Here is a 17,853-nt window from a genome sequence, read left to right as displayed (position 1 = left end):
CTGAAGTTTGTGCAGTATGGACTTCATTTATGTCAAATATTTTTTTAAGAATTAATGGAGCCGAAATATGAAAATGTGTCCGGAAAAGGGTTCCCAACCAGTACTGGTTTTATATACAATTGAAACTGTACCTGGAATTCCAAGGGATCAAATATTTTACTTCAAGACAACAGAAATTTGACTCAGGTGATACCTTGTGCATGTGTTTTCGGCACAAGACTTGAAAATGAGCCGTGCCATGAGAAAACCAACATAGTGGCTTTGCGACCAGCTTGGATCCAGACCAGCCTGCGCATCCACGCAGTCTGGTCAGGATCCATGCTGTTCACTTTCAAAGCCTATTGCAAGTAAAGAAACCTTTAGCGAACAGCATGGATCCTGACCAGACTGCGCGAATGCGCAGGCTGGTTTGAATCCATGCTGGTCGCAAACCCTCTATGTTGGTTTTCTCATGGTGTGGCTTAAATGTCTTCACGATCAGTTCATTATATTCCAGCAAAACCCTGTCTTACTTGGAACATTTGATGGGCGACATCCTGCATCCCAGTTTGGTAGCTCCTCAAGTAGAAGACTTAGTAACATCCAAAATGGGTGGGGCAATTTATGAAACCATGTTTGACGAGGAAAAATATATAAGAAATACCAGTTTGAAATATAATCAGCTTTTAATATCAATCATGTTAACAGGTAAACATACTTCATAATGAAAATAATCATTTCAAAAATAGTCTTTCTACATAAAAACATACATATATATTTCTGTATTAGTTATGTAACACACCTTTAATGACCAACCTTATCTAGTTTATAATAAACCTTTTTTTCAGCAAGTTTCATCTTTTGTTGCTGCAACTTAAGTACATGTATGAGGGAATGTTGTGACCCCATGTCCAGCTCAAAATAACAACAGTAAAAATTTCAAAGTAAAATTTCTTTTTGAAATTCTGTGGTGTATTTTTTCCGAGAGGAAATTTAAGACGTTGGTTTGTTAAAGGAAAAGGATATTGTGTATCTGACAGCAGTTTCTTAACCTTTAGCCTGCTAAATTTCTAAAATGGACTGGTCCATCATTCAGTTTGGGCAGTACCATTTAGTATTTGAAGGGGTGTTCAATGAAAATTTACCGACTGAATAGCTAACAGTGCAGACCATGGTCTGCGCTGGTCGCAAAGGCAGAATCACTTGGTGCCAGCAAGCTAAAGGTAAACTTCAAACTGAGTTTCAACAAAAACGCTGTCTTAAGATGATGCCACCATTTAATTAAGAGGGAAAAAGTTAGTTCCAACAAACACTGATGAAGTTTTGCAGCTGTTCATGGGAAGAACGGCTGAAAGGCTTTTTCTATTTTTAGTTCTGGCAACAGTGCAGAACAATTTCAGTAAAATCTGAGAAAGGCCCTATTAGATCCATATAACAATATAAAAGGAAGAATCATTTAAAACAGCATCTCTCTACCTATGTTCAGTCAAGCAGAACCTTCTATCAACAAGCCTTAGAGAAGTCCATAAAAGGATATTCCATACCAAGTTTTATGAAGATCCATCAAGATTTTTATGTGAAAAAACAATGTGTACATCTAGCAGAAGATGTTAGATGAGAAAATTCAATGACACTCAGCAGTATAATATGACAATGCAGAAAAATTCACAATTATTTAAATAACAAAATGCTATCATAAGTGATAATCCATTCATAAAACTGAATCTACTACTATGCAATAGGATAAACTATGTGATAGTTGTTTCTTCATTTAGTCCTGGGTCCTAGCTTACAAAATATAATCCTTATGGACCAGTCTAAATCTATTTATAGCATTTGACTGGTTATTTCAGGGCACAGTTTTGAAACTGGCAGATGGAAAGGTAACATTACTAGAGAGGGGACCATTCTGGTTTTTTTTTACAATCGTGAAGCTAGTTCATACCATCCTTGTTAGTTAAGGCTAATGGTCAGGAATAGAGTAAAAATAATTCTGCTTTGTTAAGGCCAATAAAGAACAAGAGCTGTCTCCATAGGATGACACATGCCCCCGATGGCACTTTGAATGAATACATAGTTATGGCCGATGTTAGAGTTTAGGACCTTTGACCTATGGAACTGGGTCTTGCGCACGACACGTCGTCTTACTGTGTCACACATTCATGTGTAGTTATTTTAAAATCCATGCATGAATGACAAAGATATGGACCGGACACACCCATCAATGCACTATCATGAAAAATTACCTTTAACGTCTGTGACCTTGACCTTTGAGCTACGGACCTGGGTCTTGCGTGCGACACGTCGTCTTACTGTGGTACACATTCATGCCAAGTTATTTGAAAATCCATCCATCGATGACAAAGATATGGACCAGACACGCCCATCAATGCACTATCTTTTAACGTCTAAGTGTGACCTTGACCTTTGAGCTACGGACCTGGGTCTTGCGCGTGACACGTCGTCTTTCTGTGGTACACATTCATGCCAAGTTATTTGAAAATCCATCCATGGATGACAAAGATATGGACCGGACACGCCCATCAATGCACTATCCTTTAATGTCTAAGTGTGACCTTGACCTTTGAGCTATGGACCTGGGTCTTGCGTGCGACATGTCGTCTTACTGTGGTTCACATTCATGCCAAGTTATTTGAAAATCCATCCATCCATGACAAAGATATGGACCGGACACGCCCATCAATGCACTATCCTTTAATGTCTCAGGGTGACCTTGACCTTTGAGCTACGGACCTGGGTCTTGCGCGCGACACGTCATCTTACTGTGGTACACATTCATGCCAAGTTATTTGAAAATCCATCCATCGATGACAAAGATATGGACCGGACACGAAAATTGCGGACAGACTGACAGACCGACAGACTGACAGACAGTTCAAAAACTATATGCCTCCCTTCGGGGGCATAAAAAGCATAAAGAAATTGAGGTAATTGAAAGAAAATTGTGGTAATTAAAATACATGTAAATTAATTGGGTTACTAAAATAAATCAGGGGTAATTTCTTAGACAAAATTAGGCCAATACTTTCTCTCATTACTGTATACTAAATGTAAGCTGTAAGTAAATTAGGTAGCTATTTGAGAGTAAGGCAGATTTGTATCTCCTTTAAAGTAATAACAGTTGACTTCCGGCTTTCAGAAAAAGAAAAAAAAAATCTCCAAGTATATAATATTTCACAGTAAATACCAGACTGTACCACAAGTTCTTACAAAATACTTTTGGTATTGAATTTTTAAAATATGTTCAATTGTATCAATTATAATAATTATAATACTATTTGATTTCAATAACATCATTCTTCATAATCGCATTAACCATAGATTTATATATCCATCACATCCACATAACCAGGCAATGAATATATATCCATCAAATCCACATAACCAGGCAATGAATATATATCCATCAAATCCACATAACTAGGCAATGAATATATCCATATCCACATAACCAGGCAATGGATATATATTCATATCCACATAACCAGGCAATGAATATATATCCATCAAATCCACATAACCAGGCAATGAATATATATCCATCAAATCCACATAACTAGGCAATGAATATATCCATATCCACATAACCAGGCAATGGATATATATTCATATCCACATAACCAGGCAATGAATATATATTCATATCCACATAACCAGGCAATGGATATATATTCATATCCACATAACCAGGCAATGGATATATATTCATATCCACATAACCAGGCAATGGATATATATTCATATCCACATAACCAGGCAATGAATATATATCCATATTCATGTAAACATCCAATAAATATATCTGTCACATCCATGTAAACTTGGAATTAACATACATATTCATATCCACATAAAAAGGCCATCAATATAACACATTCATATCCACATAGACGGGCAACTGATACAAAGAATAAATAAGCACTATTTCATATATTTTCTCACATATATACATAATTATTATTATATACAATAAAATGACTAGATTTCAAATATTTACAGTGTTTAGAACCAGTTTGTAATATTTTATATACATAAATAGAGATTAAAATATTCATCAACAAAATACATCTTTACGTTTTGGCAAAATTTCAGCATAAGGAAACAATGATGATGATGATGATGAAAATGAATGAAGAAAATAAATGCCCTTTTAAGTAACATTTTCAAAAAAGGCAGTTTCACACAATCATGTACTTCAGTATGTTTAACTTGCACACAGGGTTCAAACATACTGGCCAAGTTCATTTCCCTGCATGGTTTGTATGCAGTAAGTCTGATCCCTTAAAATATAGCAACAGACCTTCTGTTCTGCCCCTCCCCAGCCCCTAAATTTTGTTCAAACAATAATCTCCAACGGTACTATATGGCTAGAGGACTATCTATAGTAACTACACAGACAAATGTTTCAGTAAAGAGTTATTTACAGTAGTTTAAATAAGTGTACTGAAAATATCTTGATTTATCACTGTGTAGAAAAGCATTAACTTTCAAAATGTACAATTATAATTTCTGGAGCCACCCTGTTACAATTTCAGGAGCTATCATGTTACAATTTCTGTTACAATTTCTGAAGCTATCCTGTTACAGTTTCTGGGTATCCTGTTTTCCAACCTCATAAACAGGGGTGTGGTACAATATAATAGGAAGGTTGAGATTTCATTAATGTACAGGAAAGCATATATAATTAAGATTTCAATTATATTTCAATAAAAGTCTCCGTGTGAAAATTTAGAACAAAATTTGCCTTACCAAAGTCAAACATGCGCATTTATAAAACACATATAAAACGCTACTCTGCCATTCAAAACCATCTATCTGTAGCAAGGACACTTAATTTATTTACCAAACAACTTTATGCAGAGGCCGGTTATTACCAGATTACCAATATAAAATTCATTACATGTACACATATTGAAATCTCAAATATCATTATCTTGAGATTCTATATACCCTGTACATAATATCCAACCCTTTTAAAAAAATATCCTGTTTGACCAAAACTTCTGAATTCATTTTCGTTCATATGAAACTAAATATATCCTGTTACCACACAATATTCTAACAATTATTTTACCTCTAAGATCTGAAAATATCCCGTTACCACAAAATCAGTCTACATTTGTACCTTTAAAATCTTGATACCCTGTTACACACAAAACAAAAAACATTAACATTAAATTTCATCCAATGGCAGCATCTTGGGTAAAAAAAAGTACCTTGACTAAATTGTGTGAAAGCTTGAGTTAAGTATTCTCTGGTACTGTAAATCAAATCCTGTACAGAAAGACCACATTTCTAAGAGTTAAACATTAGTATTTATATGCAGGAAGTGTTTGCACACGGTTCAAAGGATAAACTACGATAGAAAATGAAATTAGTAATTAAATGGTCTTAATTTACAAATGGTCTCTAGCACATATTCTAAATAAATCAAAATGCCAGTAAATACAACAGTAATAAAATGTAGTAAATTAAGGTAAAAGGCCACTGTTAGCTAAAATTCTGCAATTTAATAATCCTGTTGTCAACAAAACATGATTAATTCTTCATAACCACTCATTATTTCCAAATCCAGCAAAATGAGAATCCAGTTTACTGAAAGAATCCATTTCTGATAAAAAAATATTAAAAGAATCCAGTTAATAGGAAGAATCCAATATGAGTCCAGTATATCGGAAGAAGCCAGTTTATAAGACTCCTGTTAACTAAAGAATGCAGTTTACTGAAAGAATTCAGTATATTGAGAGAATCCAGTTTATTGAAAGTATCCAGAATAACAAAATCCTTCATAATGAAAGAATCAAGTATATCGTGAGAATCCATTTTATTGAAAGAATCTAGTTTATTGGAATTATCCAGAATAACAGAATCTGTATAATGAAAGAATCCAGTATATCAAATGGTAAGAGCTTCCTGCTTTCAAACTTGCAAACACCACACAACAGAAATGAACAGATATTTCTGCTTTTGTATCTTTCCATAAATGACATCTGCTATTTGAAAAAGTAATGAATTTTAAATGGACCACATTTTTTAGGTGACAAGTCTTGTTTCCATGGTAATCAGACATGTGCCTCTTCACTGATTTCTATCATATTCATTTTTAACTGCTGTAGTTCCCGTTGTGTACTTGATAACCTTTCTCGTAGTTCTTTCACATCTTTCTGACTCACCTGAAATGATAAAAGAAATTGTTTTCCTCTTCCATAGAAAAAAGATAAAAACACAATGACAGTAAGCTAATTGTATTTTGTGCCTTCATAGTTTGCAGTCATACTTATTTGAAAGAATTCACATATCATAGCTGGTTATAACTGAAAGATTATGCTGGTCAAAATCAGATGTCGTGGTTCCAGTGAAATTCAACCACAGCAACTATCATCCGACCTACAGCATCTTAAAAAGATAATGTTGACTGCATGTTTGTAATACAAACATGCTCCCACCCTCTTGACGACCTGTCCGAGGTGCCTCAATGAATACTTTCAGTCAGAAGTCTGCTAAGACCAATGCATAATGATTTCAAAAACATTTAGGGTCATCTACTGGTCAGGAACAATCATGCTTAAAAGTCTGATAGCCTTTGGCTTAACCACTCTCCCATTATTTAGCAGATATAGTTTTCAATTTGAAGGTCACATCTACCTTGACCTTTAACCTTCTGATATCCAAAAATGTGAGGGCTACCTATTAACATAGACAACAGAGATGTAAAGTTTGATGGCAGTAAGCCTGAGCATTCTCCAGCTAATGATCAGAAACTTTTTTTTTTTAGTTTAAAGGTCACTTTGACCTTGACCTCTGACCTACAGATACTAAAGAAAAATAGGGGTCCTCTACTGACCACAGGCAATAACCCTCTAAAGTTTGACTGTCTTAGGCTTACCAGTAAGCACTCTTCATTGATCAGAAACTGTTATCAGGCTTAAGGCGAGGTAACATGAGCATCACCCCTACCTACTGACTTTAAAAAGTAAAATTTGATCAATGTAGGTCAAAGCATGTTCTAACTAGAGATGCTTTTGAGAAAAGCGCATGTCTCCCACAACTGCCCCATTTAAAAATGTTTCTCTCGATGGCTTTGATGAGTGGACACCATTGAAAAATGTCTAGTTTCTCTCGATGGCTTAATGAGTGGACCCGATCAGTAATTCAATGGCCATAATTCACAAGCGCCTGGGCGGATTTGGCTAGTTATCGAACCTGACTGAGGTCTTATGGTCAAACACATTCTGCTAAAGCTTGGTGAAGATAGGATGAGAAATGTTCGACTTAGAGTGCGGACAAGCTTTGTGACAGACAAACACACAGACTAGAGTAAATCAATATGTCACCCACACCACTGTGTGGTGGGAGACATAATTTTCAATTTGGAAACCAAACTATCTACCAACCAGGTGATAATATCCCTATTCTTTACCATGGATAAATCACAATATTTTAGAAAATTAATGTTCATTTTAGCACACTGTTTACTGTATGTTGCTGTGTTATTCTTTTTCCTTCTGTCATAATTCAATAAAAACAAACAGCTTTTTGTCATACTGTTTGAAACTGCAAAACCCAGTAGCACACAGAATTTCATTACTAACATGAGTTTCACTTATAGAAGTCGTAGGGGTAGTGCAAAGACCCACAATCCAAAGGAAAAGATTCATTCTTTGGGGGTAAGATAACATTACATGTAAACAAGAGCTGTCACTAATGGTGACAAATGCCCCCGCAGCGCCTTGACTTTTGACCTGGTGACCTTGACCTTTGACCTGGTGACCCCAAAGTCAGTAGGGGTCATATACTCAATAAGTACTATCAGCACATAAAGTTTGAAGGTCCTGGGTGCAGTGGTTCGCGAGTAAAATGCCATAATGCAAAAAGTTAACGCTGTGACGAACGAACGAACTAACGGTCTAAAGAACAGATGGACAGTTGAAAACTAATATGCCTCCCCTCGGGGGCATAAAAACAACTTTTGCTTACAACATTCTGTCTGAGGAGTTCTGATTTATCCATTTTTAAGCGCTGTATTTCTGCCCGCATTTTTTCCATCTGTTTACTAGGTGTGTCTGTTGAAGAGAAAAAATACACAGTTTTTTTACAGGGTTGAACAAAACAAGAATAAACAAAAGAATAAATGAGCCGTGCCTTGGGAAAACCAACATAGTGACTTTGCGACCAGCATGGATCCAGACCAGCCTGCGCATCCGCCCAGTCTGGTCAGGATCCATACTGTTTGCTAACAGTTTCTCTAATTACATAAGGGTTTGAAAGTGAACAGCATGGATCCTGACCAGACTGCGCAGGCTTGTCTGGATCCATGCTGGTCGCAAACCCACTATGCTTGTTTTCTCATGGCATGGCTCAAATGGTTGTGTGATCATCCCAATCAATTTATCAGACTGCATGGATGTACAGGCTGATCAAGATCTACACTTGTCACAAAGGCAAAAATCAGCATGATAAAACTTAAGAGTAGAGAATATCTAATTCATCAGAACTTCGTTTATAGTAAAACTATACTAATAAATTTCCAATGAGATATATGTAGTTGTCTAGTGTACATGCTTGCGAAGTCTCACTTATATCAATGCAAACTGAACACATATTTTTGCATTTTCAAGATCAAGACCTACTTCAGACTTTGATGAATCGAGGCCCAACATGCATAGTGAGTTATGTAAGAAGTGTGATTTATAAACATTAATACAAGACGTCTTTGCTGGTATCATGATTTTAGCTAGATTTCACTCTATGTTCTAACAGAGTAACTGCTAATATATTGACTGCAATATTTCTGAAAAAGGATGTGAAACTCTTCCAACAAGTTATGTTTTTTCCCCCAGTTTTTAGACAAATCAAAAACCTATGACTTTTACAATTTCCTTATAAAATAACATGTAATAAAATACCGATGACTCAGTAGGAAACGAAGTGATATTTCTCTTTTTAGACCTTAATTAATTAATTAAACTTTTAGTCTTCTATCTGATCTTAGAAGTTAAACTAATATCTGTTTTTAATTGCATAAAACATAGGATCACATTGCAAGGTCTGTCATAATTTCAGAAATTCTATACCATACCTAGCTTATTAAGCTATCTAACATATCTAATTTCAGGTCATTTTTTGGTTTCTTTTCACATAGCTGATGTTTTGTTTCCTTAAAGGGTGTACATTAAATTATTTACCTTTTTTTAATGAAATGACAAGGCTGAAAATGTTTTTCCTACAGATTTACCTAGAGACATGGTTTAAGGCCCAGTTTCCAACTTAGCAAGCATCCTGACATGGTTTCATGAAGACCAGATAGAGAATTTGGCCTTTGTAGTGTTCACAAGGCTTCTCTCCTGATTTGACCGTTTTTTATTTACTAATAGATAATCCTGTTTCAAACTTGACCTAGATTTCATAACAATATTCTAGTCATGTTTCATGAATGTGTTGTAGCAAATGTGCCCTCTAGGGTGTTAACAAGTTTTTTTTTTATGGATTAATCTGGTGTCTTTGTCTTTTAACCCTAGATGACCTACTTTCAAACTTGATCTAACATGATTCTTATAACGTTTCATGAAGATCTGGGAGAAAATGTGGCCCGTTAACAAGATTTTGTTTTGATTTCAACTTGTGACCTAGCTTTTAATAGAAGATGACCCAATTTCAGACAGAAAAGGAAACCTCTACAGGGTTTGCTAGTTTTTTGACCATTTGAACTGGTGAAATGAGCCATGCCATGTGAAAACTAACATAGTGGGTTTGCTCATTGCAATAGACTTTGAAAGCGAACAGCATGGATCCTGACCAGACTGCGCGGATGCACAGGCTGGTCTGGATCCATGCTGGTCGCAAACCCACTATGTTGGTTTTCTCATGGCACGGCTCAAAAAGTGTTTTTTTTATTCAAGATGGCCCTCACCATCAAATTCATATGGGATTTTATTGAGGTGAACATTCTGTCCAAGTTACATTAAGACTCGGCCAAAATTGTGAACTCTAGAGTGTTACTAGTAAAACAAACTACAATGGATGAAAGACACAGTGTGACCACAGTAACTCACTAAGAGGCATCTGGAGTCAGAAGGTTAGAGCCTTAATTAGGTCATAACTGCCTAAATACTGATGAAGGTATACTGACAAGAAATTCATAAAACAATTTTCTATCTTTCCTAACAATTAATTCAAAACTTAACAGTCATCCATAACACTGTAAACAAATGACTTAGCTAGGATTAAATATTCCAACTCCAAAAAAATGTCTGTGCCAGAATGATCTATCTGCCTGTAATTTTTGTCAGAATTTTCATATCTTACCTGTAGAACTGGTATCTTGGCAGGTGCAACACGAATCCTCATTGTAACTGTTGGACATGAATGTTTTGATATGAGTGTTAGGTGTACCCGTAGAAGACATGCTCTCCTGTAAAACATATAAGTCACATAATTAAAATTAAATTGTCAAAAAACAAAAACATAACTACACTTTGTTTCTGTACTAACTTTGGCTGATTTGATAATATACACGATTGTTTGAATAGCCTCTTTTGAATTTAAATTAGTCTTGACTGGACAAAAAAGACCATGTTTACCTTTGACTTCTAAGTGCGACCTTGACCTTGAAGCTAGGGGTCTGGGTCTTGCGCATGACATATTGTCTCATTATGGAGAGCATTAAGCCAAGTAATTTTAAAATCCCTTGATGAATGGCAGAGTTATGGACCACACAAGAAATAGACCATGTTAACATTTAACCTCTGAGTTTGGCCTTGACCTTGGAGCTAGCCATCTGAGTTTTGCGCAGGACATATCATCTCATTACAGGGAACATTCTCTCTAAGTTATTTGAAAATCCAGTCATTGATGAATGGGAGAGTTATGGATTAACCATGAAACAGACACTGTAAACATTTGACCTCTGTGTGACCTTGACCTTGGAGCTAGGGGTCTAGGTCTGGGTCTTGTGCATTGCCTCATTATGGGGAACATTTATGCCAAGTTACTTCAAAATCCCTTAATGGATACAAGAGTTATGGACCGGACATGAAGTGTGATGGAATGACGGACCTATTTCTATATGGTCCTTTTCCTCTTCGAAAAAGGCGGGGGACAATAATATTTTGTCTCACTTAGGAGTATAAACTTTTAATCTGTTTAACTTACCATGCCTGTATCGGAGTCGTCAGGACACTGTGTATTCGTGTTTGGTGTGTACTCTTCAATGGAGTTAAAACTGGACTCGGAATTTGACGGTGACAACTGGGGATGATGCTGTAGCCTGAAAGAAAAAGCGGAAAAATGACTTCCCATACACAAGGATAGAGAATTTACTGTTAATCTTATAATCAGTTGTTAACGTCATAACTTAAAGATAATATCATAACAAATCCTTTGATCTGTATTAAAATATGAAACAACATTTTGTATTTGCTAGCTGAATTGACAAAACTTAACAAAAAGTGCCTTTTCTCCTTTGAATAAAAGACCCTACATTAGTTGTAAATTATTCTACTGCAGAACAAATTTCACATCTACAGTTGGAAGCTTTTCCTCACAGATTGTAGTATGTCCCCCAAAACCACCCACGCACCCCCACCTCTACAGTATCTCTGTTTAAACACTATAATTATAGCTAGCAATGACTATAGCTACATAATAACGTCCATGCAGTTAATTCTGTATGTTGAGCCGCGCCATGAGAAAACCAACACAGTGGGTTTGCGACCAGCATGGATCCAGACCAGCCTGCGCATCCGCGCAGTCTGGTCAGGATCCATGCTGTTCGCTTTAAAAGCCTATTGCAATTAGAAAAACCTTTAGCGAACAGCATGGATCCTGACCAGACTGCGCAGATGCGCAGGCTGGTCTGGATCCATGCTGGTTGCAAACCCACTATGTTGATTTTCTCATGGCGTGGCTCATGTTAAGTTTACAAAGTCATGCTTTATATGATAACATTATAACCAGACAAACTTTCAAAATAAGGCCAAGATATTTGTACCATTTACAAAGTACATAAAACAAGAGGTTCACATGGGCTACAGGACCTAAGTACCTTGATTCTGACCAAGTTTCGTAAACATCCATTAAGTGCTTCATTAGAAATTATTTAAAGGTGTTTCTATTTTTTGCTGTAACAGCACCCAACATGCACAACCAGTTTATAAAACAGCTGTCACAGGGGTGACAAATTCTGCCCCCACAATATGGCCTTGTCACAGAAGTAAGCCCATGTCAAGTAGAATCTCAAAATCAATTGTCATCTGCTGGTCATGATCAACCTCCCTATTAAATTTGGTGGTCCTAGGCCTAAGCGTTTTCAAGCTATCATCTGGAAATGGTTTAACTGTTCTGGGACACCGTGACTTTGACGTAAGACCTACTGAACTCAAAATCAATAGGTGTCATCTACTGGTCATGACCAACCTTCTTATCAACTTTCATGATCCTAGGCCCAAGCATTCTCAAGTTATTGTTCGGAACTGGTTTAACTGTTCTAGGTCACTGTGACCATGACCTTTGACCTACTGACCTCAAAATAAATAGGAGTTGTCTGCTGGTTATGACCAACCTCTCTATTAACTTTCATGACCCTAGGCCCAAGCGCTCTCAAGTTACCATCCGGAAACCATTCAACTGTTCAGAGTCACTGTGAGCTTGAGCCTTGACCTATTGACCTCAAAGTCGAACTTGACCTGCATTTAATGACGTTACACCTGTGTACCAAAGTTTATGAGCCTAGGCCCAAGCATTCTCAAGTTATCATCCAGAAAGCATGTAACTGTTTCTAGTCATTGTGACCTTGACCTTTACTGGCCTAAAATCAAAACCTGACCTGTATTTTAAAATGTTACACCTGTGTACCAAAATTTATAATTCTTGGCCCAAATGTTCTCAAGTTATCATCTGGAAACTGTTTAACGGTTTTGGTTCATTGTGACCTTGTCCTTTGACTTGCTGACCTCAAAGTTGAACTTATGATGTTACACTATGTACCAAACATTATTTTAATCTGTCGAGCCTTTCATGAGTTATTGTCCGGAACCCATGAAAAACAAAGACAGATTGACAAGCTCACTCCTATATACCCCCTCAAACTTCGACTGTGTGGGTATAAAAGCTTAAGAGAGGTCAAACCAAAGGTGCTATGAAATCAAGTTTGCTAAAAATCCATGGTAGTTTTCATGAAAAGTTGCTGTTTTAAAGATTTTTTTTATATTTTTAGCTCTGCGTGACCTTTTGCAGGGTTAAGTGGTACTGTTTGAACAAACTTGAGAGGATGATGCAAGGATGATTTAGAACAAATTTGGTGAAGATCCATCATGAGGCTCATGAGAAGAATGATGGCCCCTTAAAGGGCTGAAGCAGAACTATCTGTAAAACCTTCCAGGATGCTTAAGACCAATTTTGGTGAAGATCCATTAAGTGTTTAATGTGAAGTTTTGACATTTAGTTGCTGTTCTATTTTAGCTCTTGCAGCCCCTAAAAGGGGTCAAGCAAAACCATAGAACAAATATGAATTAGGTTCAGGCAAAGATGTTATAAGCCAAGTTTTGTGTGTTTCTGAACAGTAGTTCCAGAGATGCTGAAGTGAAAATATAAACAGGGGAAGAGAGATGCAGATTTATTTTATGCTAACTAATGAAATACTGTAATCTAACAGTTAAATATTTTCATATCTCATCACTCACACTGTGAAAATATGAAATCTATATTTTCACACTGTGAGAGATATAGCTCCGCCCCCCTCATACATTGTGTATGAATTTTAAATTATTTGCTTAAAACAGGATAAAAATTGTAGTCGCACTTTGTCGATTCAAATCATTTTACTTAATGAGAATTTCATAACGTTATGCAGCAAAAAATAAAATAAAATGGAACTTTATGTTGTGTGCGTCTTTATACCGTCACAACACGTCTGACGTCATGTTTGTTTACGCGCGTCTGTTTCCCGCGCTGAGATTAAAAATTGTTGCAAAATGCACATCTCAACGTAACTGAGCATAAAATAAAAAGAAAATTTGTTTGTTTTTCGTGAGTATGGAATATATCTCACCTCGAAGTAAGAAAATGTTCACATTTTCACTCGCGCTATGCGCTCGTGAAAATATTTGAAATTTTCTCGCTTCTCAGTGAGATATATTCCATATTCACTCAAAACAAACAAATATCCTCTATGTAGATCAAGAAGACTATCAGCATGTGAAGTTTGAAGGGGGTGCAGTGATTCGCGAGTAAATTGCATTCATGCAAAAAGTTAACGTTGTGATGAACGAACTAACGAATGGACGGACAGTTGAAAAGTAATATGCCTCCCTTTGGGGGGCATAAAAATCTGCAAAACCTTAATAACTAAAATAAAATTCCTGACATTCATGTCCCATCAATACCACATGCTCACCAAATTCTATCCTTCCAGAGAAGGGAAGGAACTCCTCCACAAAACAAAAATATGAAAAGGGTAGTGACTCTACCTTACTGTGAAGGGAAGTAACTCGATCTTACCGTGATAATGATGAAGAACTACTAGGACTAGACTGGGGACTAGATGGAGCACTACCACAAGTCTTGTATGACGACTGGGTACTCAAACTATCCAATCGGAACACGCTATAAGCAACAAAAAGCATTATGGGTAAAGTTAGGATTAAGGATCACATGACAACTAGGGTAAGTGTAAAAACTGCCAACACAAATAATATCACAAAATATCTGCAGAGAGGTAAAGCTCTCATACTTCTACATGTACCAGTTCATGTAAGGTTTTTCATTTTTTATTTGAATAAGATTCTGCCGTGTCAAAATTCAGAGCACTTAAAATTTTGATGCAACTAAGCCATTTCCATTCAAAATGTACTAATAAAAACTTAAATCTGAAGAATTCTAACTGACAAAATGAATGAATTATATATTTTTCCAAATGACTTTCAGCAGACACTTCTTACTTAATATATTGCAAAATTTCCTACACGTACATTTGTAGATATACATGTAGTATATTGAAAGCTCAACCTCTCCAATATCTCCTGCCCATACAGCATCGTACATAAATTATTTTACCTAAAAATAAACAAGTCTCTTGCCAGATATATATTTTTGGCATTTCTACCTGTCAATCAATATCACATGCTATGCTGACCCGATATATTTCATATTAGGTTACTAAATGCCAGACGTTGAATTTTATTTTACAACATGGCTGCCGTATTGATGGCATTATCAAACTATCAGATCATTAGTAAATAGTCAGGTAGGTAAAAATTGTTAGTCATTTGTAGGTGACAGGATACAAGATAAGAGCACCGCAGTGCGGAGCAATATACGCCCAAAGGTATCACCTTTGACTAGGTGTAAATGTGACCCGACCTTGAAGCGAGCCATCTGAAACATGCGCTCTGCATATTGTCACAATGTGGTGAACAATTGTGTAAAGTTTCTTTGAAATCCTTCAAGGGGTTCAATTGAGAGTTACAGAGCAGACACAAAATTGCTAATTAACAGACGGACAGACAGACACCAGCATCATTACATACTGCATCCCTTCAGGCGTTTGATAAAAGGTATAGAGCAAAAACTCATAAGGCTTCACCTTCCCTATTGCTCTACTTGGATTTCCTCGACACAGTATTATCATGTCACCTACAAACCATGTTACAAATATTATCATTTTTAAAGCAGTTTTAAATGTCTAACTAAAAAGCCTATTTCATATGATATCATTAACCTTTTGCCTGCTGGCGGCAACCGATTCTGCCTTTGCGACCAGTGCAGACCAAGATCAGCCTGCACATCCATGCAGTCTGATCATGGTCTGCAATGTTCGCTATTCAGTCTGAAAATTTGCATAAATACCCCTTCAAATAATTAATGGTATTGCCCAAACTGAATGATGGACCAATCCATTATAGAAATTTAGCAGGGTGAGGGTTAATAACCTAGGTTACATATGTACAGATATCATGTTCAAAACTTTCATGCTTTAGAATATTTCTGAACTCAAGGCATTCATATAAAAAAATGAAATGTTAGTATAATAATATGCATTTAGAACAATGTATCCCTAACTAAAAATATTTTTCCTAATCATGATGTATATAACTCAAAAACATAAATACATTCAATATTGCCATTTTCAATTACTGTGAAATCATTTAATACTACTTAAATATATTTTTAAGTCCTATATGAAATAATACATTTACTGTATATATAATAAATATGTCGTATTTACCACCATTTCTTGTTGTGGTTACAATGTGAGCTAACAAACAAACCCTAGGTTTAATGAACAACCAACTTATCTATCTCATTTTCTGCATTTCATTTTCTTATGAATCACTAAAGTATGTATTAATCAGAATAAAATTTCAATAAGATAAAAACATTTTTTTAAACAGTTTTCAAGCACTTTTCGATCTGATACATTCCACAACTCTTCCTCTGCAGTCCTTTGTATTTATTGTACAAATATACTGAGAAATATTGAAATTCCGTCGGTACAAAATTTCTTCTTTTTTGCTAAAAAGGACATTTTAGTGGGGATATAAATTTGTGGTAAAATGATTGGAATTTTCATGTATTTGTTAATACCTAATTTCATGGACTGATGCAGTCACAAAAATACATGAAAATTACTTCCCTATGAATATTTATGATTTCACAATATTAGCTATTTATGAGCAAAGAGAGTACTACAGGGAACCAATCATAACCTGCATCATTATCTCCCTATCAATGTCACAACAATGTACTTACTTTTTATCTTTGTGTTTTCTCTCTAAACTACTGGAGTTGGTGAAATGCAAGCCTTTCTTTGGAGTGGAAGGAGATACCTACAATTTTAAATTTCACTTTATACAAGAGCTAGAACTGTTAATGATTAGCCCAAACTTTAATACATTTTTAGAGAAAAAATATCTCTTCAGGGAGGTCAAAGTTACTGTGGAACATGTCCATAAATGTCAAAAAAAAAAAAATGAGAACAAAAAGGGAAATTACTTTTGTAATAATTAAAGACAGAGTTATGGCTCTTACAGTTTTTACTTCCTCTTTTTACTTCTTCTTATAGCAGACTTCTATTTTGGTAAACATCTTCGGTCAATATTACTTTCAGGCCTCTAAATAAAATTACACGTTGACATTGATGTAAATCCTAGACAGTGACCTTAATCTTTGAGATACCGGACCCATACACAAAAGGTGTCATTTGTGACTTGCTGTAGGTATAATTTTTTTTCTAATATTTAAAAAAATGGTGGTGTTTTACAAAATATTGTAAAATATGCCTTTTGTATGTGCTTTACAAAAGGTAACAGGTGTTTAAATTGGTACAAAATTTCTTTATGGGTTTTTCTTTATTACTGCATAATAATAAATGTTAAAAATTTCCTCTACTACATATTATATATACCTTCTCATTTTCCCCAACTGTAGAAAGCTGTGAACCATTGGATTTACGACTGGAATTTGTGGGGGTGGATGGATCATTGGACTGTTTTGACCGTCCCACAAACGTCCGTCTGAAGGAATCTATAAATCGTGTGCTCTCTTTACCACTGGAGGGAATACTGATTCCAAACATTTCACAACTTTTCCTCTGTAGATCTTGGTACAGACAATCTAGCAACGCTGTTCTGGTCCGATCCTGTTTATGAACGATGTATGTTCCAATTAATATATATTGCATCAAGTGAAAAAAAAGTCCGTTCAATGTATATCCTTACTCCAAAGAAAAATTAGTACCACAGAAATGGAATACTGTAAAAACCAACATAACCAGAACTTTTTTAATTATTTCCCTTTAAGGAAAAAAAGCAACAAAAAAACCTGTTATAAATTAAGAAAAATTGATATTTTCTAATG

At 35.7% G+C, this 17,853-nt stretch overlaps 1 protein-coding gene across 13 annotated transcripts in view; it reads right to left on the bottom strand.

Moving 5' to 3' along the window:
- Positions 1-646: 646 nt before the first annotated feature.
- The window catches only part of LOC123527464 (rap1 GTPase-activating protein 1-like), a 183,582-nt gene continuing 166,375 nt past the window's right edge, over positions 647-17,853 (bottom strand). For 12 of the 13 annotated variants that reach the window (XM_053523394.1, XM_053523395.1, XM_053523396.1 and 9 more), the window contains 7 exons: positions 17,402-17,635; positions 16,747-16,823; positions 14,497-14,601; positions 11,152-11,266; positions 10,306-10,411; positions 7,978-8,063; positions 647-6,173 (listed from right to left, as the gene is read on the bottom strand). In XM_053523394.1, the coding sequence (XP_053379369.1) occupies positions 6,063-6,173; positions 7,978-8,063; positions 10,306-10,411; positions 11,152-11,266; positions 14,497-14,601; positions 16,747-16,823; positions 17,402-17,635 (834 nt within the window). In that variant the 3' untranslated portion in view covers positions 647-6,062. The remainder of the gene's footprint in view (positions 6,174-7,977; positions 8,064-10,305; positions 10,412-11,151; positions 11,267-14,496; positions 14,602-16,746; positions 16,824-17,401; positions 17,636-17,853) is intronic. The other variant, XM_053523397.1, reaches the window with a different exon arrangement.

This window comes from Mercenaria mercenaria, chromosome 14 (assembly GCF_021730395.1).
Source record: "Mercenaria mercenaria strain notata chromosome 14, MADL_Memer_1, whole genome shotgun sequence".
Taxonomy (NCBI): Eukaryota; Metazoa; Mollusca; class Bivalvia; order Venerida; family Veneridae; genus Mercenaria; species Mercenaria mercenaria.
This window is presented reverse-complemented; position numbering and strand designations above follow the sequence as displayed.